The 26,587-nt window shown below is 44.8% G+C and overlaps 1 protein-coding gene across 3 annotated transcripts in view; it reads right to left on the bottom strand.

Moving 5' to 3' along the window:
* Positions 1 to 26,587, bottom strand: part of ift172 (intraflagellar transport 172) — a 159,311-nt gene that overhangs the window by 60,649 nt on the left and 72,075 nt on the right. For all 3 annotated transcript variants that reach the window (XM_070885161.1, XM_070885162.1, XM_070885163.1), the window contains 5 exons: positions 24,511 to 24,588; positions 22,024 to 22,272; positions 18,501 to 18,579; positions 16,799 to 16,919; positions 15,710 to 15,854 (listed from right to left, as the gene is read on the bottom strand). In XM_070885161.1, the coding sequence (XP_070741262.1) occupies positions 15,710 to 15,854; positions 16,799 to 16,919; positions 18,501 to 18,579; positions 22,024 to 22,272; positions 24,511 to 24,588 (672 nt within the window). The remainder of the gene's footprint in view (positions 1 to 15,709; positions 15,855 to 16,798; positions 16,920 to 18,500; positions 18,580 to 22,023; positions 22,273 to 24,510; positions 24,589 to 26,587) is intronic.

Raw genomic sequence — 26,587 nt, 5'->3', positions numbered from 1 at the left:
GCTGCAGGTGATGGGTTCTGCTTCGTGGTCAACTGCTGGGTCGGTTGCCACTTGTGTGTGTGTTGGAGGGTCGAAAAAGGTAGAGTCTATTGTGGGTTGTTCTGGATAGTCCGTAAATCTGAGTTTGGTTTGGTCCAGGTGGTTTCTGCAGGAGAGTCCATTTGCAAGTTTGACCACAAACACCCTACTCCCCTCTTTGGCCAAAACAGTGCCAGCAATCCACTTGGGACCTTGTCCATAGTTCAACACAAATACAGGGTCATTTACTTCAATTTCGCGTGACACATCTGCACGATCATATGTATTCTGTTGAAGCCGCCTGCTCTCTACCTGTTCATGTAGATCAGGGTGGACTAACGAGAGCCTTGTCTTAAGTGTCCTTTTCATGAGCAGTTCAGCGGGAGAGACCCCGGTGAGCGAGTGGGGTCTTGTGCGGTAACTAAGCAAGACTCGGGATAAGTGAGTTTGCAGTGAGCCTTCCGTTACCTTTTTCAAGCTCTGCTTGATTGTTTGAACTGCTCGTTCTGCCTAACCGTTGGACGCTGGCTTAAACAGAGCAGATGTGACATGTTTGACCCCATTGCGGGTCATGAATTCGGCACTGATAAAGCACGGCCCATTGTCACTTACAAGGACATCAGACATAGCCCGTAAGCTTCCAATGGTGGCAGCGGACATGCTTGCCGACATTATCACACATTAAATCCACTTGGAGTATGCATCTACAACCACTAAAAACATTTTTCCCCAAGAATGGGTCTGCATAGTCGACATGAACCCGAGACCACGGTTTGGAGGACCAAGACCATAAACTTAGTGGCGCCTCCCTGGGTGCATTGCTTAACCGGGAACATGTATTACATTTGTGCACACAGGACTAAGTCTGCATCGATACCGGGCCACCACACGTGGGATCTGGCTATCACTTTCATCATTACAATGCCTGGGTGGTCACTAATGAAACTGCCCCTGCCCTTTTTTGGTATAACTACCCGATTACCCCATAGGAGGCAGTCTGCTTGTATAGACATTTCATCTTTGCACTGCTGGTTTGGCTTTATTTCTTCCTGCACCTCTAACGTGACACGAGACCAACTTCCGTGGAGCACACAGTTTTTTTACTAAGGACAGTAACGGGTCCTGGCGCGGCCAGGTTCTCATCTGTCGGGCGGTAACAGGTGATTGCTCACTCTCGAATGCTTCCATTACTAAGGTATTCACTAATGAGGACACAAACAACCTTCCATATATAAAAAGGGTCAGAGGGTCTAGTAAGAAGGAGGAACTGAGGGAAATCCTTATTAGTCAGGAAATTGTGTTGGGGAAATTGATGGGATTGAAGGCCGATAAATCCCCAGGGCCTGATGGACTGCATCCCAGAATACCTAAGGAGGTGGCCTTGGAAATAGTGGATGCATTGACAGTCATTTTCCAACATTCCATAGACTCTGGGTCAGTTCCTATGGAGTGGAGGGTAGCCAATGTAACCCCACTTTTTAAAAAAAAGAGGGAGAGAGAAAACAGGGAATTATAGACCGGTCAGCCTGACATCAGTAGTGGGTAAAATGATGGAATCAATTATTAAGGATGTCATAGCAGCGCATTTGGAAAGAGGTGACATGATAGGTCCAAGTCAGCATGGATTTGTGAAAGGGAAATCATGCTTGACAAATCTTCTGGAATTTTTTGAGGATGTTTCCAGTAGAGTGGACAAGGGACAACCAGTTGATGTGGTGTATTTGGACTTTCAGAAGGCTTTCGACAAGGTCCCACACAAGAGATTAATGTGCAAAGTTAAAGCACATGGGATTGGGGGTAGTGTGCTGACGTGGATTGAGAACTGGTTGGCAGACAGGAAGCAAAGAGTAGGAGTAAATGGGTACTTTTCAGAATGGCAGGCAATGACTAGTGGGGTACCGCAAGGTTCTGTGCTGGGGCCCCAGCTGTTTACATTGTACATTAATGATTTAGACGAGGGGATTAAATGTAGTATCTCCAAATTTGCGGATGACACTAAGTTGGGTGGCAGTGTGAGCTGCGAGGAGGATGCTATGAGGCTGCAGAGCGACTTGGATAGGTTAGGTGAGTGGGCAAATGCATGGCAGATGAAGTATAATGTGGATAAATGTGAGATTATCCACTTTGGTGGGAAAAATAGAGAGACAGACCATTATCTGAATGGTGACAGATTAGGAAAAGGGGAGGTGCAACGAGACCTGGGTGTCATGGTACATCAGTCATTGAAGGTTGGCATGCAAGTACAGCAGGTGGTTAAGAAAGCAAATGACATGTTGGCCTTCATAGCGAGGAGATTTGAGTACAGGGGCAGGGAGGTGTTACTACAGTTGTACAGGGCCTTGGTGAGGCCACACCTGGAGTATTGTGTGCATTTTTGGTCTCCTAACTTGAGGAAGGACATTCCTGCTATTGAGGGAGTGCGGCGAAGGTTCACTAGACTGATTCCCGGGATGGCGGGACTGACATCAAGAAAGACAGGATCAACTGGGTTTGTATTCACTGGAGTTCAGAAGAATGAGAGGGGATCTCATAGAAACGTTTAAAATTCTGACAGGGATAGACAGGTTAGATGCAGGAAGAATGTTCCCAATGTTGGGGAAGTCCAGAACCAGGGGTCACAGTCTAAGGATAAGGGGTAAGCCATTTAGGACCGAGATGAGGAGAAACTTCTTCACCCAGAGAGTGGTGAACCTGTGGAATTCTCTACCACAGAAAGTTGTTGAGGCCAATTCACTAAATATATTCAAAAGGGAGTTAGATGAAGTCCTTATTACTAGGGAGATCAAGGGGTATGGCGAGAAAGCAGGAAGGGGGTACTGAAGTTGCATGTTCAGCAATGAACTCATTGAATGGCGGTGCAGGCTCGAAGGGCCGAATGGCCTACTCCTGCACCTATTTTCTATGTTTCTATGTTTCTATTACCATAACTAAATCTGCAGGCTGTGACATCTCCACCCCGGCAGTTTTCTGTGCCTGGTCTGCGCAAGGTGTAGTTGTATGTGGGCAACGTGAGCGTCGATCTCTGGATGTGGGCTGATGCATTCGTATTTATCCCCTTACTTTCAGAAAAAAGGGATATAAGCGGCTTATGGTAGGTTTCCAATTCAAATTTGAGCCCAAACAGACATTGATGCATTTTCCTTTACCCCGTAAATACACGCTAACACTTCTTTTTCGATCATACTGTAGGCCCTCTCAGCCTTAGGCAGACATCTGGGTGCATAAGCAACTGGTTGCAACTTCCCAAATTCATTAGCTTGTTGCAATACACACCCGACCCCGTACGACGACGAATCACATGCTAGTACCAAACATTGACATGGATCGTACAACACAAGTAATTTGTTTGAATATAACAGCTTCTCCAGCCTGTGAGGCCTCCTTATATACAGGTGCTCCCAAGGGATTGTGAGATTCCTTGGGACTCCAGGAGGGGATAAGCCCAATGGTGGTGAGACATGGTAATTAAAGGTTTACATACATAACAGTATCAAATTGCAAACAAGGGCATACAATGTGGTCAAGACTAGTAGGAGACGTGAGGATTGGGAAACTTTTAAAAGCCAGCAATGAATGACGAAAAAAAAATTATTAAGAGAGGGAAGATAGATTATGAAAGTAAACTAGCACAAAATATAAACAGATATTAAGAGTTTCCTACAGGTACCCAAAAAGGAAAAGAGTGGCTAAAGTAAATGTTGATCCCCTAGAGGATGAGATTGGGGAATTAATAATGGGGAACAAGGAAATGGCAGTACTTTAAACAAATATTTTGTATCGGTCTTTACGGTAGAAGACATTAAAAACATCCCAACAGTGAATAATCAAGGGGTTATAAGGAGGGCAGGTACAGCACAGGTTAGATAGAAACATAGAAAATAGGTGCAGGAGCAGGCCATTCTGCCCTTCGAGCCTGCACCACCATTCAATATGACCATGGCTGATCATGCAACCTCAGTACCCCACCCCTGCCTTCTCTCCATACCCCCTGATCCCTTTAGCAGTAAGGGCCACATCAAACTCCCTTTTGAATATGTCCAACGAACTGGACTCAACAACTTTCTGTGGCAGAGAATTCTACAGGTTCACAACTCTCCGGGTGAAAAAGTTTCTCCTCATCTCAGTCCTATATGGCTTACCCCTTATCCTTAGACTGTGACTCCTGGTTCTGGACTTCCCCAACATCGGGAACATTCTTCCTGCATCTAACCTGTCCAGTCCCGTCAGAATCTTGTAAGTTTCGATGAGATCCCTTCTCATTCTTCTAAATTCCAGTGAGTAAAAGCTGAGCCGATTCAGTCTTTCCTCATATGTCAGTCCTGCCATCCCGGGAATCAGTGTGGTGAACCTTTGCTGCATTCCTTCAATAGCAAGCACATCCTTCCTCAGATTAGGAGACCAAAATGCACACAATACTCAAGGTGTGGTCTCACCAAGGCCCTATACAACTGCAGTAAGACTTGCTTCCACTCCTAAAGTGAGTTCTCTCGTGGCTCAACAGTCCAATACAAGAGCCACAGAACCTGTCACAGGTGGGACAGACATTCGTCGAGGGAGGGAGAGGGCGGGGCTGGTTTACCGCGTGCTCCCTCCACTGTCTGCGCTTGACCTCTTGACACTCTTTGCGTTGAGACTCGAAGAACTTTACGCCCTCCTGGATACACTTTCTCCACCTCTGGTGGTCTTCGGCCAGGGTCTCCCAGGTGTCAGTGGTGATGTCGCACTTTACCAGGGAGGCTTTGAGGGTGTCCTTGTAACGCTTCCGCGACCCACCTTTGGCTCATTTACCATGATGGAGCTCCGCAGAAAGCATTTGCTTTGGGAGTCACGTATCTGGCATGCAAACTATGTGACCTGCTCAGCGAAGCTGATCGAGTGTGGTCAGTGCTTCAATACTGGGGATGTTAGCCTGGACGAGGACACTGATGTTGGTGCGCCTGTCCTCCCAGGGGATCTGCAGGATCTTGCTGAGACATCGTTGGTGATATATCTCCAGCAACTTGAGGTGCCTTCTATACATCGTCCATGCGTCAGATCCATACAGGAGGGCAGGTATTACTACAGCCCTGTAGACCATGAGCTTGGTACTAGATTTGAGGGCCAGGTCTTCAAACACACTTTTCCTCAGACAGCCGAAGGCTGCACTGGCACACTGGAGGCGATGTTGAATCTCCGCATCAATGTCTGCCTTTGCTGATAAGAGGCTCCTGAGATATGGGAAATGGTCCACGTTGTCGAGGGCCATGCCGTGAATCTTGATGGTTGAAGGGCAGCGCTGTGCGGCGGGGACAGGATGGTGGAGGACCTCCGTCTTACGGATGTTAACCGCAAAGCCCATGCTTTCAAATGCCTCAGGTGAATACATTGACTATATAATGAGTCAGGAATATTAAACGATCTCCTAGTGAAAGATCCTCTTGGAATGAGTGATCACAGTATGGTTGAATTTGTAATACAGATTGAGGATGAGGAAGTAGTGTCTCAAACGAGCGTACTATGCTTAAACAAAGGGGACTACAGTGGGATGAGGGTAGAGTTGGCTAAAGTAGACTGGGAACACAGACTAAACGGTGGCACAATTGAGGAACAGTGGAGGACTTTTAAGAAGCTCTTTCATAGTACTCAACAAAAATATATTCCAGTGAAAAAGGGCGGTAAGAGAAGGGATAACCAGCCGTGGATAACCAAGGAAATAAAGGAGAGTATCAAATTAAAAACCAATGCATACAAGGTGGCCAAGGTTAGTGGGAAACTAGAAGATAGGGAAAATTTCAAACGACAGCAAAGAATGATGAAGAAAGCAATAAAGAAAGGAAAGATAGGTTACGAAAGTAAACTTGCGCAAAACATAAAAACAGATAGTAAAAGCTCTTACCGATATATAAAACGGAAGAGAGTGACTAAAGTAAATGTTGGTCCCTTAGAAGATGAGAAGGGGGATTTAATAATGGGAAATGTGGAAATGGCTGAGACCTTAAACAATTATTTTGCTTCCGTCTTCACAGTGGAAGACACAAAAACCATGCCAAAAATTGCTGGTCACGGGAATGTGGGAAGGGAGGACCTTGAGACAATCACTATCACTAGGGGGGTAGCGCTGGACAGGCTAATGGGACTCAAGGTAGACAAGTCCCCTGGTCCTGATGAAATGCATCCCAGGGTATTAAAAGAGATGGCTAAAGTTATAGCAGATGCATTCGTTATAATCTACCAAAATTCTCTGGACTCTGGGGAGGTACCAGCGGATTGGAAAGCAGCTAATGTAACGCCTCTGTTTAAAAAAAGGGGGCAGACTAAAGACAGGTAACTATAGGCCGGGTAGTTTAACATCTGTAGTGGGGAAAATGCTTGAAGCTATCATTAAGGAAGAAATAGCGGGACATCTAGATAGGAATAGTGCAATCAAGCAGACGCAACATGGATTCATGAAGGGGAAATCACGTTTAACTAATTTACTGGAATTTTTTGAGGATATAACAAGCATGGTGGATAGAGGTGTACCGATGGATGTGGTGTATTTAGATTTCCAAAAGGCATTCGATAAGGTGCCACACAAAAGGAGTTGGACCAGAGGCTCTCTCCCCGCCGGCGTAATAAAAGCCGTTTTGGCGTTGGAACCGACCCAGAGTGTCGAGTGATTCTTGCAGGAAAACATTCGCGCTAAAACTTATGTTCTTATCCTCAGAATGTGCGCAGATGCAGGCATCATTCGTGTACTGCAGCGCAACGATAGGGGTTGGAGTGATCTTGGACCTGGCCTGGAGCCAGTGTAGGTTAAACAGCTTCCCACTAGTTCTGTAGTTTAGTTCCACTCCAGCGGGGAGCTTGTTGATCGTGAGGTGGTGCATGGTGGCGAGGAAGATTGAGAAGAGGGCTGGAGCGATGACACAGCCCTGTTTGACCCCGGTTCGGACATGAATTGGGTCTGTAATGGATCTGTTGATAAGGATCACGGCCTGCATGTCGTCGTGAAGCAGGCGAAGGATGTTGACAAACTTTTGGGGGCATCCGAAACGGAGGAGGACGTTCCATAGACCCTCAGTGTCAAAGGCCTTGTAAGATTGAAAAAGGCCATGTAAAAGGGCTGGCGCTGCTCCCTGCTTTTTTCCTGCAGCTGTCGCGCTGCAAAGATCATGTCCGTTGTGCCCCGTAGGGGATGAAATCCGCACTGTGATTCCGGGAGGAGCTCCTCAGCCCAGGGAGAAGACGGTTGAGGAGAACTCTATCGGACAACCTTCCCAGTGGCTGAAAGCAGGGAGATTCCCCTGTAATTGCCGCAGTCGGAATTGTCCCCTTTTGTAAAAATGGTCACAATCACAACATCTCAGATCTCCCGGCATGCTCTCCTCCCTCCAGATGAGAGAGAGGTCATGTATCCACACCAACAGCGCCTCTCCACCATACTTTCGCGCCTCAACAGGGATTCCATCCCCAGCCTTGTTATTCTTGAGCTGTTTTACGGCTTTGCCTACTTCGTGCAAGGTTGGAGCTGCACTGAGTTGGTGACGGGTTGCATGCTGCGGGATGGAGTCGAGAACACTCAAGTCAAAGGCAGAGTCTCGATTGAGGAGATCCTCAAAGTGCTACTTCCAGCCTAGGTGTCCTTGACGAGTGTTTCCCCATTCTTGACCAGGAGTGGGGTGGGGCCTTGGGAGTTTGGACAGTAGGTGGCCTTGACTGCAGTGAAGAATCCTCGCATATCATGGCTATCGGCCAGTTGTTGTATCGCCTGTGCTTTCTCCATCCACCATCTGTTCTTTAGGTCCCGGGTTTTTTGTTGGACCTGAGCCTTGAGCCGTCTATAATGTTGTTTTGCAGCTCCCAAGTTGAGTTGTTGCTCGAGGCTCAGAAATGCTTTGCGCTTGCGATCTATTAGCTCTTCGATCTCCTGATCATTTTCATCAAACCAGTCCTAATGTTTTCTGGTTGAGTGACCAAGTGTCTCTTCACAGGCATTGGTTATAGAGGCCTGGAGGGCAGACCAAGGCACTGTGGGCATTCAGCATCTCAGGGTCATCAAGGCCCACCAGATTGGCTGTGAGGTGCTGGTAATATAGTGCTCTCTTAGCTGGGTCTCTCAGTGCCCCAGCATTAACATTTTTGTGGCACTGCTTCTGCTGTCCCCTCTGCTTTTGGGCTATGTTAATGTTGATGATGGATCGGATTAGACGGTGGTCTGTCCAGCAGTCGTCAGCTCCTGTCATGGCGCAGGTGATGCGCACATCCTTGCGATCCCTGGCTCAGACGATGACATAGTCAAGCAGATGCCAATGATTGGAGCGAGGATGTTGCCACGATGCCTTGTATTTTCCCCTCTGGCGGAACAGGGTGTTGGAACCTATATGTACCACGACAGCTGGCTGTTCACCCTCCCCCTCCAGAATGTGCTGCAGCCGCTCCAAGACATCCTTGACCCTTGCACCAGGGAGGCAACATACCATGGAGTCTCGTTTGCGACCGCAGAAACGCCTATCTATTCCCTTATCACGATAGCTCTCCCATTGTTTTTCCTGCCCTCCTGTGCAACAGAGCCACCCATGGTGCCATGAACTTGGCTGCTGCTGCCTTCCCAAACAGTACCCAAAATGGTGTATCTGTTTTGGAGGGAGGTGACCACAGGGGACCTCTGCACTCCCTTCCTTCCACTGCTCTTCCTTAAGGTCACCCATTCCCTATCTGCCTGTGTAATCTTTACCTTCGGTGTGACCAACTCACTCAACATGCTATTCACGACATCCTCAGCATCGCGGATGCTCCAGAGTGAATCCATGTGCAGACCGCAATGCGGTCTGTCAGGAACTGCAGCTGGATACACTTTCTGCAGATGTAGTTGTCAGGGACACTGGATTTCCCACATAGCACAGGAGGAGCATGACAGGTCTGGGCTCTCCTGCCATGACTTAATCCTTAAATTACTTAATTTGGCTACAATGACAAGGTTTCTTACTGCTAAGAAAAAGAAAACTACTCACCACTCAACCAGCCAATTACTTACCCTCTTGGCTGTGATAGATTAAAGCTCCCTCTACACTGTCCCATCAAACACTCCCAGGGCAGGTACAATCACCATCACTGAAGTAGTAGTACTTGGAAAAATAATGGGACTAAAGGCAGACAAGTCCCATGGACTTGATGGCTTGCATTCAAGGGTCATAGAAACATAGAAAATAGGTGCAGGAGTAGGCCATTCGGCCCTTCGAGCCTGCACCACCATTCAATATGATCATAGCTGATCATGCAACTTCAGTACCCCATTCCTGGCTTTTTCTCCATACTCCTTGATCACTTTAGCCATAAGGGCCACATCTAACTCCCTTTTGAATATATCTAAAATTGGCCTCAACAACTTTCTGTGGTAGAGAATTCCACAGGTTCACAATTCTGAGTGAAGAAGCTTCTCCTCATCTCGGTCCTAAATGCCTTAACCCTTAGCCTTAGACTGTGACCCCTGGTTCTGGACTTCCCCAACATCGGGAACATTCTTCCTGCACCTAACCTGTCCAGTCCCATCAGAATTTTATATGTTTATATGAGATCCCCTCTCATTCTTCTAAATTCCACTGAATATAAGCCTAGTCGACCCAGTCTTTCTTCATATGTCAATCCTGCTATCCCTGGAATTAGTCTGGTGAACCTTCGCTGCACTCCCTCAATAGCAAGAATGTCCTTCCTCAGATTAGGAGACCAAAACTGTACGCAATATGCAAGGTGTGGCCTCACCAAGGCCCTGTACAACTGCAGTAAGACCTCCCTGCTCCTATACTCAAATCCTCTCGCTATGAAGGCCAACATGCAATTTGCCTCCTTCACCGCCTACTGTACCTGCATGCCAACTTTCAATGACTGATGTACCATGACACCCAGGTCTCGTTGCATCTCCCCTTTTCCTAATCTGTCACCATTCAGATAATATTCTGTCTTTCTGTTTTTGCCACCAAAGTGGATAACCTCACATTTGTCTACATTATACTGCATCTACCATGAATTTGTCCACTCACCTAACCTGTCCAAGTCACCCTGCAGCCTCTTAGCATCCTCCTCACAGCTCACACTGCCACCCAGCTTAGTGTCATCTGCAAACTTGGAGATATTACATTCAATTCCTTTGTCTAAATCATTAATGTATATTGTAAATAGCTGGGGTCCCAGCACTGAACCTTGCAGTACCCCACTAGTCACTGCCTGTCATTCTGAAAAGGACCTGTTTATTCCTACTCTTTGCTTCCTGTCTGCCAACCAGTTCTCGATCCACATCAATACATTACCCCCAATACCATGTGCTTTAATTTTGCACACTAATCTCTTGTGTGGGACCTTGTCAAAGCCTTAAAAGGTCTTAAAAGAAGTGGCTGCAGAGATAGTGGATGCATTGGTTGTAATCTACCAAAATTTCCTGGATTCTGGGGGGGTCCCAGCGGATTGGAAAACTGCAAATGTAATGGCCCTATTTTAAAAAAGAGGCAGACAGAAAGCAGGAAACTATAGACCAATTAGCCTAACATCTGTCGTTGGGAAAATGCTGGAGTCCATTATTAAGGAAGCAGTAGCAGGAAATTTGGAAAAGCATAATTCAATCAAGCAGAGTCAGCATGGTTTTATGAAAGGGAAATCACGATTGACAAATTTGCTGGAGTTCTTTGAGGATGTAACGAGCAGGGTGGAAAAGGAGGAACCAGTGGATGTGGTGTATTTCGAATTCCAGAAAGGCATTCGATAAGGTGCCTCATAAAAGGTTACTGCAAGATATAAAAGTTCACAGGCTTGGGGGCAATATATTAGCATGGATAGAGGATTGGCTAACGAACAGAAAACAGAGAGTCGGGATAAATGGGTCATTTTCCGGTTTGCAAACAGTAACTAGCGGAGTGCTGCAGGGATCGGTGCTGGGGCCTCAACTATTTACAATCTATATTAATGACTTGGATGAAGGGACTGAGTGCAATGTAGCCAAGTTTGCTGATGATACAAAGACGGGTGGGAAAGCAAATTGTGAGGAGGACACAAAAAATCTGCAAAGGGGTATAGACAGGCTAAGTGAGTGGGAAAACATTTGGCAGATGGAGTATAATTGAGGAAAATGTGAGGTTATCCCCTTTGGCAGAAAAAATAGAAAAACAAATTATAATTTAAATGGAAAAAAATTGCGAAGTGCTGCAGTACAGAGGGACCTGGGGGTTCTTGTGCATGAAACACAAAAAGTAAGTATGCAGGTGCAGCAAGTAATCAGGAAGGCAAATGGAATGTTGGCCTTTATTGCAAGGGGGATAGAGTATAAATGCAAAGACAACTGTACAGGGTATTGGTAAGGCCACATCTAGAGTACTGCGTGCAGTTTTGGTCTCCGTATTTAATGAAGGATATACTTGCATTGGAGGCTGTTCAGAGAAGTTTCACTCGGTTGATTCCGGAGATGAGGGGGTTGACTTATGAAGATAGGTTGAGCCTATATTCATTGGAATTCAGAAGAATGAGAGATGATCTTATCAAAACATATAAGATAATGAGGGGGCTCGACAAGGTGGATGCAGAGCGATTATTTCCACTCATCGGGGAAACTAAAACTAGGGGGCACAGTCTCAGAATAAGGGGCCATCCATTTAAAACTGAGATGAGAAGGAATTTCTTCTCTCGGAAAGTTGTAAATCTGTGGAATTCTCTACCCCAGAGAGATGTGGAGGCTGGGTCATTGAATATATTTAAGGCGGAGATAGACAGATTTTTGAGTGATAACAGAATAAAGGGTTATGGGGAGTGGGCAGGGAAGTGGAACTGAGTCCATGATCAGATCAGCCATGATCTTATTAAATGGCAGAGCAGAGTTGAGGGGCCAAATGGCCTACTCCTGCTCCTATTTCTTATGTTCTTATGATTTCATGATTTCAGAAATACCAAAGATCAGGAAAGGGCTAAATTCAAAGAAATGAAGGAACAACTTAAGTAAATTGACTGTAGGTGGTTGTTCCATAACATTCAGTAGGAGACAAATGGAACACCATTAAGGTGTAAATAATGTCAAGCGTGCAGAATAAATACATACCGAGCATCAGCAAACTCAGGTTAAATGAGCAAGTCTAAATGGATTATCAAATGAATCTAAAATGAAATAGAGGAAAACTGCCCTCTTCAAATTTCAAGGAGGAAGGGGAAGGTGCTCACTGGGATGAATCTAGTTACATGCAGAAACAAGTTAAAAGGATGATTAGAAAGGCATTACTGGAGGCAAAATGCTAATTAAGAAATTATTTCTTCACTTGAACTGTAAGACAGCAGTCAGGGTACAGGGGAGAACCATAGAAGCTGCAAATAGACTTGAAACAGAGAGTGAGCACAATAATAAATATTCTGAATGATTGCTTCCTCCAAGTATTCACAAGGGAAGATTTGAGCAACATGCCCTCCCCAAAGCAGAGATGATATAGACAAAATTAGTGACTTTGATATAAATTAATTGGAAGTTCTAGACTGCAAAACCGGGGGATCTTGGGAATGGATAAGAACGTTGCCTAAGGATAAGGAGAACTCATTGAAGGAGTTATGACAGGGTTATGGGGGGAGCAATGTGCCTCAGGGCAGTGTTGGAACCATCACTGTTTCTAATTTACATCAATGACTTGGATTCAGAAACTCATTGGAAATTGGTTACATTTGCAGATGATACCAAACCAGAACCAGGATGGGCAGTGGAATCTGAGGAGGCAGCTCGGAAAGTACAAAACAACTTGGACAAAAATACAAGTTGACAGAACAATGGTAAATGATACTTAATGTTGGCAAGTCTAAAATACTGCAAATAGGCGGGAAAAGTAAGCAACACTCATCCGTCGTGGATGGTGTTGTAATAGTTTCGAATTAAGTTCAAAGTTCTAGGAATCTTTGTAGATTTGACACCCAGCATGTCCAACAATGCAAGCAACAAAGTCACTGGAATATTGAGAATATAGCCCAAACTATAGAAGTCAGCATCAAATTTTATGGCCTTAATTTTAATCCTTTAGCAGGTTGGGAGCTGGGTGGGCGGGGGCTCGGAAGTAGACAATATTAGCAGGGCCGGAGGAGCATTGGTCAGTGGGGGGTGGGGGAAGAGGGCAGGAGGCCTCATGGGAGGGTCTCCAATCGCGGTGGGTGGGTTAGACGGACAAGATTCAGGAGGTAAGTGCAAAGGGATTTATCTCCTGGATCCAGCAGTCCTCACCTTCCAATAACTGACAGATTTCACGAAACCTGCAAAACACGACCAGCCAGACTGGTGGTTAAAGCTGAGGCGTGCCGACCTTCTTATAACATTTAAATGAGCGACCTGCCACCTGGGAGCGGGTTAGCTGCCTGCACCCCCCCGCCCCCCCCCACTCCTTCCCGCCTCCGTTAAAACCAGAAATGGGCAGGTTGGAGGCAGGTTAATGTCGGGAGTCACATTTTTAACACTTTAACTTCCCACCCAACCCCAACACACCCATTTTTGGGGGTTAAAATTCCCCCCAATATTTCTCTGGTCAAACATCTCACGTTCTAGTCACTGAGACACAAGGGAGTTATTCAAGCGCTGGAGGAATTGCAGAGAAGAACCAAAAGGCAATACCTAGTGTCAAAAGTCTGGGTTGTGAGGAAAGATTAGATAAACTTGGTCTTTTCAGCTCTGAGAGGAGGCATTCAAGAGGTGATTTTATATAGAGATGTATAAAAGTTAGAAAATAGCATGGAAGTGATAAACTCAGAAAACTGAAAGGCAAGAGTATGTAGAATCCATTCCCAGATAAAGTTGTGGAGGGGGAAACTCGGAAACCATTTAAGAAAACAATTAGATACTGCAATGGAGTTATTTTAGAGTCTTTCTGGATGAATAGCCTTCTTGAACTATAATTATCTTGTGATTTTGTGAACTTCAAATATGAATCACTACCTTAAAATTGCTGGACGCTATCAATCTTTACAAGGTGCAAGAATTTTGAACAGCAGCATTCACGGGAACCTGGAACTATACTAACTGCCGCCTTCTGTAGCCCAAAGAATGGGACAAAATAGCCATGCATAACCTGAAGGAATGATGTGACAGGTACTAATGCACTGTTCCTGGAAGAAGAGTTTTTTTTTAAATGAGTGATTAGTCCATAATTGAAGGCTACTCACTATGCAATTCATATCTACCTACATATCTCTCTATAGATGTATGCACAAAGTAGAATGTCCCATGATATTGCACATGGTTAGGTGGCGAATACACTGTTTTTTTAAACAACTGGGGTGCTATCAACAGAGTATAACAGGGAAAATGTGAAGGAGAAAGTGTCACAGGAAGTGTAATACATACAGGGGAATGTGTACTATACTTTCAGTGTATTACTAGAAGATATTGTGTGGCATTGCTCATTGTGTCAGAGGATATGCTATTGTATAATAGGAGTGTGGCCACGTAATGCACAATGGGGCAGATGTTATTTCCCACATCTGGGCACAGCACTTGGAGGAAAATCAGGCAGGTAGGAGTAGAAGAAACCCATAATGAAGCTTGCCTAATTATCCATCCATTTAAATTTGAAAGAATCCAAAAATTCAAACTGAACTCATCTTCCAATTGGATTAAAATCATTTTAAAAAATAAACAAAGTCTCTTTATTTCAAAGTCTTCTGGAAAAAACTTTTTAAAAAAATACATAAAATCCTCAAAGGATGAAGGAGAAACATGAACTCAGGGAAATCTACTGATGCATGCTGGAAATTCTGCAAACTGCACACACTCAGAATATACAGTGTGGTTGTAAACTCTTGTCAACTGTTCCAGGAAAGAGATCCAGTTAAAGGCCAGGCTCTTGTGATAAGCTGAGGCCTTAAAGCAAAATCTTTAAGAAAGGTAATAAAAGCATTTTAAGTGGTTTAATTGGTTCACCTTTTTTCCTACATTAAAACAGTGACTAGGCTACAGTTAATAAGTAAGTAATTGGCTATAAAGCACTTTTGGACATCCTGGGTTGCGAAAGGTGCTATATAAATGCAGGTCTTTCTTTCTTTTCATTTTTTCTTAAATTGGTCGATTCTTCTGACTGGTCATTGGGAGAGAATGAGGCTGTGGGATTAGTTTTGGTTGCGATAGCCATAGGGCCGATACAGACATGATATGATGAACAGTCTCCTTCTGTGCTGCAAACTTCTATGGTTCTATTGATAGAGATAGATGCATATAAAAAGTTTGGTATCTATATGATTGTAGAGCACCCAGCAAGAGATTCTGACTGGGTCATGCTGACCATGTGATCAATTTCATAGAGCTGGAATAGAACGATCACTACTGAAGAATCAATCCCAGAGAAAGATCAAGGATACATGATCTTCACCCCTTCTTGAATAATCTTATGCCCCGACACTACATTGCCAACTCTGTGGCAGCCATGCATTTCTGACTTTCTCCATTCCTAGTTCTGCCTGACTACTTTTAAGTTAGCTTCCTGCTGCACACTACCAACTCAATCAATGCTTCCACATCAGTCCCCACGAGAACTGCAATTCTAGTCATGAGCAACACCATGGGCATCCATTAATTATTGTTTAAAATTAACCTGTGGATTAAAAATTACTGAAAGTTTGAGTTAACTTGTTAAAGAAATTACAACTTAAAAACTCTATTATTACTGTATATGATATACAATGACAATTTAAACATACTAATTAAAGAAAATTGCATTAATGGTGACTTCCTAACCTCATATTCTTGGACTGAGGCGTAGTGCTGCGCTATCTTATGATAGTACTTGTAAGTTGCTTTGTCATCTTGAAGCTCTAGAATATGGATTGCTTTTTTCCACTGCCGAGCTCCAATACTTGTTTCAATTGCCTTTATAGAACAACTGGAAAAAAATTGAAAAGTTAAAGTTTAAATATAATTTTCATAATAAACTACCATAGAATTTAAATGTTGTCACTACAGACAACAACTTCCAACCCTTGAAACACATGGCCAATTGAGTGTTACTGTGGGGGTAATTTTAACCACTAAAAATGGGTGGGGGGTGCGGGCGACCAACAACGTTGCCTTAAAGGTGTGCAGCTGGTCCTACGCAGCCCGGGACCGTTTTTTTAATGTAAACTTTTGATGCACGAAACTGTGAATGGGCTGTGCAGCCCCTTAAAGGCGAACCTAAAAATAGAGAGGGAACATTGGCAACCAACCCACTCCCAAGAGGCGAGCCGTTCATTTAAATATTTTAATGAGGCTGCGTACCTCAGATTTTATCTCTGATCCAACTTTAACCCTGGCCGGCTGGGTTTTCCAGGCCTCGGGAAACAGGGCAGCTAAAGGGACTGCTGTATGGAAGAGCGAAGTGGTTTTTCAGCACTGCTTGTGGGCCAGGAGGAGCAGGAGTGTTCCCCCCAATTGCTTCCCTTCCCCCGATTGAAACCCCCCACAATACTCTCCCCTCCGCTATCATTAATTTACCCGCAACCCCCTCCCTCCCATCTCTGCTCCAATCTCTCTTGGATCCTCCAAACCACGATGTATCCAGCTCTCTCATGATCTCTACCTCAGGGAGCAAGAAACTCCTGGGTTGCAGTTTCTTTTGGAGCAGTCCCTGCCTGACAGTGAGCTAAGCCCATCAATCAGGTTGGTTTCTTTGTTTAAAAAAAAGAAACAAGCTATTATGGCGTTAAAACTCTCCAGCGTTTAGGGGAATCTGGTCTTCCGGGATTCCCGCCCAGAACTCCTCCACCCCGCTTGGAAATTCCACCCCAATAAATAGAGACTCGAGCATGTAGAGAAAATATTCTTTTAGATTTATGCAGTTGAACCTACCCAGCCTCAATGTAATGATTAATTGCAGCATCCAGCTGTTTCTGTTGTACAAGATAGCCTCCCCAAGCCTCCTCTAGCTTCACAACCTCTGATGGAAAAACAGTTCTAGACAACTCCACCGCTGAAAAAAAGATTAATTCATTTTGATAAACCCTTTAGACAAAGCAATAGTACAAACTGATTATCAAAATGACTGCAAGATGAATCATCAAGCTTTCATAAAAAGATAATTCCTGCCAAGACAAAAAGTAATTTTTTTTTTATACTGGCTCGGAACTGCTAGCATTCGCCACCATTTTACCTTTGAAACTGACCGCAACTTCAGGATGTACCATATGCGCAGCCCAACACGGAAATCTTGAAGTTGCAGTCTGTCATTTACTGCTCTTCCACAAGCTGCACTGTGCCCCACCCCACCAGAGCCGAAATCCGTGTAATCTGTCAAATCATGGGAACTGACAAAAACTTCAGCTCTTTTGCAGTAATACCGCTGTTAAATACCCCATTAAAAGTTAGACCCTTTTGGATTTGGTGTAACTGGGGTTTTAACAGCATATTGACTACCAAACAAAAGGTTAGGGCACTGAAAAACTAATTTTAATTTTATGGAGTGTCAAATTCATTTTAATAAAATGTAAAAATTTTAAGAAACTTAAAAAAAGATTTTTTTTAAAGTTTGTTCATCTTTATTTCAGGTTTGCCTTTCCCCATGTAAGAGCCCCAATCTTTGTTTTGTTCTCTCTAACACTTTTTTTTTAAGTTAGAATTTTAGAAGCTTGCCCATTCATTGCCTGTGAGAATTCTGCATTTTAATTGGCTGCTCAGACAGCTTGTTGACATCACAGCAGCTGTAAGCTGGGAATCCCCATTAACTTCCGTTGAAAAAAAACAGAACTTCTCATCACAGAGATAGCGAGATCTTTGTGCAAACCTTACTTCGGGGCCACTGGCGAACACCTTTGCTTCGCCGCTGACAGCAAATTACAGGCTAATAAAAATACAAATGTTCTCCCATAGCTAAGGCTTATTAAGTTAAAACACAGTTCAGTTCCTCTCTTCTAACAAGCTGAGAGACATTTTCCTATTTGCAATCCTCGAAAACAATGATTATCATAGCGAAATATAGCTACATTTATATTTAAAAATTTACACAGAGTACTTACTTCCTGTCCACAAACCTTACTTTCTACTGTCACAATTATTTGGTCAAGCTTTCATGCCAAAATTTACAATGTTAAGATAGTATGTAAACATTTATAATGGAAACTTATGTTCATCAACAGTTGCCGGATGCTATGTTATTGTAGACTTGAGCTACAAAGCAGATAGCATTGATACATTTAAGGGGAAGCTTGATGTATACATGATAAGAGATGAGAAGAGAGTAGAGGGATAGGGAAGCAGAATGGAAATAGGTTATTATAAAAGAGTAGGAGGAGGCTCATGTGGAATATAAACACCATAACAGACCAGTTGGGCTTATTGGCCAGTTTCTGACCTGTAAATGCTCTGCAATTCTATGCAGATTAATATTAGAGCATTGCTTTTCTTGGTTAATATCGGAAGTACAAGTGCAATTTGTGAAATTATTTCATGTTTGTACACTTTTCCTTGGATCCCATCTAAGTTGTTTAACTAGGTTAGAATAGTAATTTTTTATACACCACAAAGTATTGATCCAAGTATTGAGAGCACTGTATACCTTTCCTAAAGGCACTGCCCTTACGGTAGCAATCCAATGCTCTTTGGTAAGTTCCAATTTTTTCATAGAGATCTCCAGCCTAGAAAAAAATCAAATGCTTAAATAAATCATGGTGTACTGATTCTCTAGCATGAAATTGCTGTTATAATGTAAAATAAATGTAAGTAGTTGCTCTTGTTATAATATATAAAACAGTGAACATCTTAGTAATAGATGGACCATCACTAAAGTGCTCAACACAATACTAGCTTAGATAGAACCAGCTGCTTTCATTTCAATACATGAAAATGCCCTGTATTCACCACTTCAAAAAAAAATCTAAATAGTTCATAATCATAATTTGGTCCATGCTTTGTTTTAAGGCTCATCTCTCCTTCACCTGTGGTTCTTAGCCTAAGTGGCCTTCCCAGCTGTGAGATGTTGACTGTGCCATGCTACTACATTAGTCCCTTTCCTTCTTTATTTTCCAGCAAAGATAGTAACGAAACACGGTTAGGCAACAGGGTTACTTCAAAGCCGTATAATCAGTAAAAGGGTCCTATTAAAAGAGAACTACAGTCCCCATCGTATTTTTTTCTCTTCCAGTGACAAAGGCCGCCATTTCCTCTACCGAGGCGAGAGACGTCGGGAGCGGATTCAAACACTGCTCCTGGCTCCATGTCAGTTTCCCCCCTCGACTTTGCCCTGATTGGGTTAGTTAAGCCCACCCTGCGAGGTTCCTGGGCAATTAAAAAGCAGGTCTGATGATGTCATTTGATGACGCGTCATCAGCCGGTTTCCTTAAAGGGACTATGTCCACATTCATTTTGACAGTTGTGCTGTCAGTGTTTTACAGCATTGAGGTGCTGCAAACACTGCAAATGATTGCACAAAGATGCACGCTGCACCAAGGCTCTCCAATGACTCCCGCCATATGCTTATGGAGAGAATCACAGCACTCAGGGAGGTCCTCTTCCCTTCCAATGGGAGGAAGCAACCACCTCAGGACATCAACGCTGCCTGGTTGCACATTGCACAGGAGGTCACAAGCAGGGATGTCATCAGGAGGACCTGGCTGGAGTGGCGCAAACCTTTCAATGATCTCAGTAGATCATGAAACATTAAAGCAAAGCCACACTTAACCGTCTCCTGCTGTCGCTTCCCTACTCCTGCACATCCTTACTCACACCAACTTACCTTGCACCTCCACCCTTCCCTCTCTCTCTTCCCATTGATATTATCACTTCCCCATCTCACTCGCCACTCCTCACACTCGCCTTCATCCTTGTCCAATCATACCAACTAACAACACAAGTGTAGTCTTTTATCCAATGTTCATGTAAAGTTTCTGTTAATGTGTTGTCAAACATTGAAATCTTTATTTTCAACACTTTGCCTTCTTGGGCAGATTTTTGTGCTCCTTTGGAAGTGGCTTAGTGAATGGTGAGACATAAATGTACTCCCCGCAATGAGGATGAGTATGAAAGGAATGTCTTGGGCATTGCAGGGATGCTTTACGGTGTTGGAGTGGGGTGGTGCCAACCTGGCGCATCATGTGGCAGCCAGGGTGTGCAGCATCAAGTGAAGTTAATGTGGCCATTGTGAGGCCATCCTTGGCCTTCTGGGCAGCAATGTGGTCAGGTGCTGATGCCCTGTGCAGCTTCAGATGATTGCGGAGAAGGTTGGTGTTGTTGGTGTTAATGGTGTGCCTGGTGATGTTGGTGTTGGGGCTGATCGTGGTGGGATTCTGACGACCAAAGTAAGATTTTTTCAAGGGCACCAATGCTGCTGGAATAAATGGCAGCTAAAGTTGAGATGATAGAAGTGATCTGTCAATGGTGAGAGAGGTTGTTCCAATGAGGTGACACTGGATAGAGAGTTTAATCCAAACACTTCCAACTTTCCTCAAGCTGAAAAGTGTATTCCAAATCCTGAAGGCTCCAGCTTCTAACATTGGAAAGTGAACAGCTGTGAAATGGTAGCTTCTTTACCACTTTTGCAGCTGTCACCTATTCAAAGCAATGGAGAGTTGTTGAAAACCCGACGTACTTACCCCTGATGTCATTCCCGAGCAATGGGAACCTTGTGGAAAAGTTGGGAAAATGGTTAGTAGGTGGTAAAATGCTGTTCAACTACCTTTAAAGACCATCTTAACTAGTTCAGTTGGCTCACCCGCCGCTTAGTGCCAGGTCTGTAAAGCGCAGGCAGACCAGCGCTTGGGAAACTCACATGGAGGTGGGTTCAGAGCGGGATACTGCCCTGCTGTCAATCTTTCAGATTTTGATAGCGGACCCACCTCCCAACCCACCCTTTGAGTGCCAGAAAATCCAGCCCAAAGTGCTTGTCTTCCACTTGACAACATGATATTGTAAATTACAACAGAAAAGCGGTCATTATAATTTCCTTTTTTCCATTTTGTATGCAGAGTGCATTATTTTAATTAAAAGAAAATAGCTTGTGGCTAAATATTCAACCAAAACTTATCTGGCACTTTGATACTCAACTTGACCTACTGTAAACAACATTTGGTTGGTGGGTGGGAATATGGTGAGAGAATAGTACCTCATGGTCCAAAAAGCACCAAGGACAGTTCGGCAACTTTAGTCCGGGGCCGGGAGCGCTGCGAGAGAGGCTTTGGGAGGGGGGCGGGGCGGGGGAAACCATTCCAAAAAACTTTCCAGAAACATTTACAAGACCCTTATGTAACGAATCGCTGAGATATATTAAAAAATAAAAACTTTAACTTACCTTTTTGCAGGTTTTCATACTTACCGCTGCAGGTAGGGCTGCACCGACAGGTTTGATCTGTCGCTATTCTGGGCGCGGTGTTCAGGTTGGGAGTGCGGCAAAACGCAGACGCAAACGCAATGCAAGTCGGCACACCTCTCCCGGCGGTACTTGAAAGCACCGCCGCAAACAGGTACCCGAGGATCTTGCCCGGACCGGGTTTTCACCGCAGAGGGTGAAATTGCGGCAAAAACCCGGTCGCAAAGCTGCCGAAAATCCGGTCCTTATACTCCAAACTCCTGGGTCCCCTTCAAAGTGCCGCTGAGATCCTTTCCCAGTGCTGCGACACCACAGGGTCCCATTCCCAGTGCTCCCATATATCCCAGGGCTGCCCCTAATGCTGATAAATCAGTGCCCCTGCTAATACCACTTGGCATTTTTATAAAACGTTAAACTTGCCATGAACAACATCACAGAAGATTGGTTAGTACTGAACTATAAAAACTACAACTAGAATTTTTATTTTCCAGTCTGAAATTCCATGAATCCCATAACTTCTATGCTCAAAAAGACAATAAAACAAATATTAAAAATGCAATGTAGGATATTGGAAAGATATTTTTCACTGCAAATTCAGAGAACTGCTGATAATAAACATCCAACAGATTATTTTTACAAGTATCAAGAAGGTTCATGGGGTCAATTCTTCAATGATTATTTTCCTTAATTTAGCATAAAAAAATTACAATTGTAAATTTTAATTAGCAACTAATATATAAATAACAGCATAAAAACTACAGATGTTCTTAATACCCACCCTTTCATAAAAATCCCCTTTAATTAGGGCAGCAGCAATTCGATTGATGATATCACTGTTTGCCATAAGTTCAGCCCGAGTCAGTACTAAACGGGCAGCTTTTGCAGGGAGGCCAGCTTTCAGATAAAGATTAACTGCTCCAGTGTAATCGCCATCATTTTCTTTCACTTCTCCTGCCTTTTCATCCTGATTTGTCTCCATCAGCCACTGATAATAACTACGTCTAAGATTGTCCAATTCAGGGTGACCCTAAAGGAAGAAGCAAAACAGTAGGAAATACCACACAAGATTGCTCTGAGCAAGATTTAAAAATGGAGATATTACATAGTACTCTTTAGAGTGAAAAATCTCAATACAAAAATTTTACTACTATCTCCATTTTTTTTTTAAACTTCCAGGTGCTATTTGCATTTGTTAATATGACCTTAATAAGAATTGAAGATTATAAAAAGGACAAATCTTCAATGCTCATTACCACATATTCAGAACTAAAAGCCCAAATTTGGCCCACCTGTTTTTTCGGCGCCCTCACTGGAGATGCGCTGACTTCCTAGGGTGAAAACGGCGCTGAAAAGATCTCCCCGGATTCTGGCCGCTCTGTGGCCTCTCCCATGGCTTGGCGCGGCGTGTTTGTCCATTGGGGGCGGAGCTATGGCCCTGCCCAAAAAGCAGTGCCGGCAGCTCCACGCATGCGCACTGGAGGTTTCTGCCCCCAGCCAAAGAGTCCTCGGAGAGAAGTCCTGGAAGTTGGCGGAGAGCGAGTCGGAGAGCGAGTCGGAGAGCGAGTCTGAGAGCGAGTCGGAGAGCGAGTCGGAGAGCGAGTCGGAGAGCGAGTCGGAGTCGGCCCGCTGACTTCCTGGGCCGAGTTAGGAAGGTAGGACTTAGGTTTTATTTTTTTATTTATTATTGATGGTTTTTATGCTACTTGAATGCTGTTGTGAAGGTGTTTAGTGTTTTGCAAGATTCTCTCCGTTTCCCTTCCCCCACCTATCTCTGGCTATCTGCGCTGATTTCTTAACTCTCCGCAAGGGTTTTCTGTGCGGCCACAAGTGGCCACATACGCTGGCCCAAGTTAGTTTGGAGCAACTGTTAGCTGTCCAAACTGGCTTAAATGGCCAAAACGGGCGTAGGTGACTGGTAACACCCCCTTTTGGAAAAAAAAACTAAACTTAAAAAAAATTCTAACTAACTCACTTACACTGGCGCAACTTAAATGTGCAGAATGGGGATTTTTAGGATACTCCAGAATAATCAAGTTGCTCCAAAAAAAAAAACAGAGCAACTCCTGGGCAAATTTGGGCTCCGAATTACTGCAGTTTGAGTCTTTCAATATTTTCCAATTTTTCACACGTACTGCTTAAAGGGAGGGGTGAGTCCAAACCTCAGGTCTATTGTTTACTTAAGAAAATGTATTACAATTTAAAAACAAAAATCGAACTCAGCTTTTGGAAGGAAAATTACTTGTAGAAATACTGCTAATTTTTAACGGTTTATAATATGTGAGACCTTCAGTTTTTAAAACAAGACTTTTACAATTGGAAAGAAGTTGGTATGTTATTTTCTCTGAACATTAAAACTACCAGCTCAATTTTTGATACTGTGCTTGGCTTTATATTGTTTAACATTACACATCAGCACAGAACGCTTCCTTTTTGTGTTAAACTTACAAACTTAGCAGCAATTTTTAGTTTGTTACATAGACAGGGTAGGTCCCTAAATTCAATCCATGTTTGTAATTTTCAAATACATTTAATTTCATTTTAGAATTTTAGAAACCTGGCATCCAATTTGTGCACAAGGTTCCACAGACAACAATAAGATAAATTCCCAGATAATCTGTTTAAAAAAAAAATTGATGTTGATTGAAAGATAAATATTGGCCAGGGCACCAGAAAAATACCCTGCTCTTCTTCAAATAGTGCCATGGAATCTCTTACATCCACTCGAGAGGGCAGATGGGGCCTCAGTTTAATATCTCATCCGAAAGAGGATTCCTCCGACAATGCAACACTCCCTCAGTACAGCACTCAAGTGCCAGCCTAGATTATGTGCTCAAGTCTCTGGATTGGGACTTGAAACAATGACTTTCTGACTCTGGGACAAGAGTGCTACCACTGAGCTGTGGCTGATATCTTAAAACTTCTTAGATCACTATTACAGTAGAATAGCTTTTAAGATCATTCGTTTTACAATGCAAATATTTTGCTTTCCAACTATGAGCACATCACAATTTTTCATAATGTGGCCCATGGTTGGATCCACTGAAAGCCATAAATGCAGCACATAATATTGATTTGATGATAATGATTTCAAATTTGGCAAGGAAGATAACGTGCAAGCAACTCAAAACACTTGTTTCCACCATCTTGTCCTCTCTTGTCCATATTTTATTTGTGGCTAAATATTCATCCGGCACTTTAATACTCAACCTGAACTACTGTAATCATCAGGATTCCACTGCATTGGCCAATCTGCAGAACAAATTACCTTGGCTTCAGCAACAATAATACATTCATCCCACATGTGTAGCTCCTGGTACATATCCATTGCTTTATCAACAGCATTCTAGGAAAAAAATGATATTTGTTTAAATAATGTTCTAAAGACAAGTTCTAACATGCTGAGAAAATTGATGCATCAATTTTAAAGCCTTTTTTGGACAAATTGTGGACACAATAGAATACAAAAAAACAACCACAGACATTATTTTACAAAACTATCACACTATCCTTTATATTATATTACAACAGTAATATTAAAAAATATATCTGATCTATTGGGTCCAAGTTTGCCCCCAGGGTTAGAACGGCGCACCTCCGTATGGTGTGCCGACTTTTTAGAACAGAAACGGCGTCTATTATTTACCTTGGTATTCTCCCCTCCGTCCGGTCGATCCAGGCCCTTGGCGCAGCGCAGCAGAATGCGTGGAGGGCAGAGCCAGGTCCTAGCGCTGAAAACAGTGCCGGGACCTCTGCACATGTGCACTCGAGTGTGTGTGCATGTGCAGTAGCTCCTCGCAGCCCGAATCCGTGCAGGCTGCGTGGAAGGGGCCCGAAGCACTCCGCCCCAAGCCCTGGCCGAATGGGCTCACCGGGCATTGATGATCACGACTTGGACTTCCCTCCCGTTCAGCTCCACCCCCCCACCCCCCTCCTCTCTCCCCCTCCCTCCCGTTCAGCTCCCACCCTCTTCTCCCCCTCCCTCCCGTTCAGCAACCTCCCTCCCAGCTCCCCCGCCCGCGGCGGCCCCTCCAGTTCAGCTGCCCCACACCTGCCTCCCTCCCATTCAGCTCCCACCGTCCCTCTCTTCCCACCCCCCCGCCTCTCCCTGCCTGCCTCTCTCTCTCGCTTCCCACCCTCCTCTCTCTCTCTCCCCCCCCACACCCCCTCTCTCTTCTCTCTTCCCCCCCCTCTCTCTCTTTCTTTTACCCCCTCTCTCTCTCTCTCTCTCTTCCCCACTCTCTCTCTCTTACCCCCTCTCTCTCTCTCCCTCTCTTTTACCCCCTCTCTCTCCCTCTCTCTTCCCCCCTCTCTCTCTCTTCCTCTTCCCCCCTCTCTCTCTCTCTCACTCTTTCCCCCCCCTCTCTCTCTCTCTCCTCCCCCCCACCTCTCTCTCTCCTCCCCCCCACCTCTCTCTCTCCTCCCCCCCACCTCTCTCTCTTTCTCTCCCCCCCTCTCTATCTTCCTCTCTCTCTCTCTCTTCCCCCCCTCTCTCTCTCTCTCTCTCTCTCACTCTCCCCCCCCCTCTCTCTCACTCTTCCCCCCCCTCTCTCTCGCTCTCTCACTCTTCCCCCCCCTCTCTCTCTCTTCTCCCCCTCCCTCTCTCTCTCTTCTCCCCCTCCCCTCTCTCTCTCTCTCTCTCTCTTCTCCCCCTCCCTCTCTCTCTCTCTCTCTCTTCTCCCCCTCCTTCTCTCTCTTCTCCCCCTCCCTCTCTCTCTCTCTCTTCTCCCCCTCCCTCTCTCTCTCTCTCTCTCTTCTCCCCCTCACTCTCTCTCTCTCTCTCTCTTCTCCCCCTCACTTACTCTCTTCTCCCCCCCCTCTCTCTCTCTCTCTCTCTCTCTCTTCCCCCCTCCTCTCTCTCTCTCTCCCCCCCTCCTCCACCCTCTCTCTCTTTCTCTTCCCCCCTCTCTCTTACTCTCTTTTCCCCTTCCCTCTCTCTCTCTCTTCCCCCCCTCACTCTCTCTCTCTTTTCCCCCTCCTCCCTCTCCCCCCTCTCTCTCTCTCTTCCTCCACCTCCCTCCCCCCTCCTCTCTCTCTCCCCACCCCCCTCTCTCTCCCCACCCCCTCCTCCCTCTCTCCCCACCCCCTCCTCCCTCTCTCTCCCCCCCCACCCCCTCCTCCCTCTCTCTCCCCACCCCCTCCTCCCTCTCTCTCCCCACCTCTCTCTCCCCCCCTCCTCCCTCTCCCCCCACCCCTCCTCCCTCTCCCCCCACCCCTCCTCCCTCTCCCCTCTCTCTCTCTCTCTCTCTCTCTCTTTTCCCCGCTCCTCTTCTCTCTTCCCCCCTCTCTCTCTCTTCCCCCCTCTCCCTCTTCCCCCCCTTCTCTCTCTCTCTCTCTCCCCCCTC

This window comes from Pristiophorus japonicus, chromosome 7 (assembly GCF_044704955.1).
Source record: "Pristiophorus japonicus isolate sPriJap1 chromosome 7, sPriJap1.hap1, whole genome shotgun sequence".
Lineage (NCBI taxonomy): Eukaryota > Metazoa > Chordata > Chondrichthyes > Pristiophoridae > Pristiophorus > Pristiophorus japonicus.
This window is presented reverse-complemented; position numbering and strand designations above follow the sequence as displayed.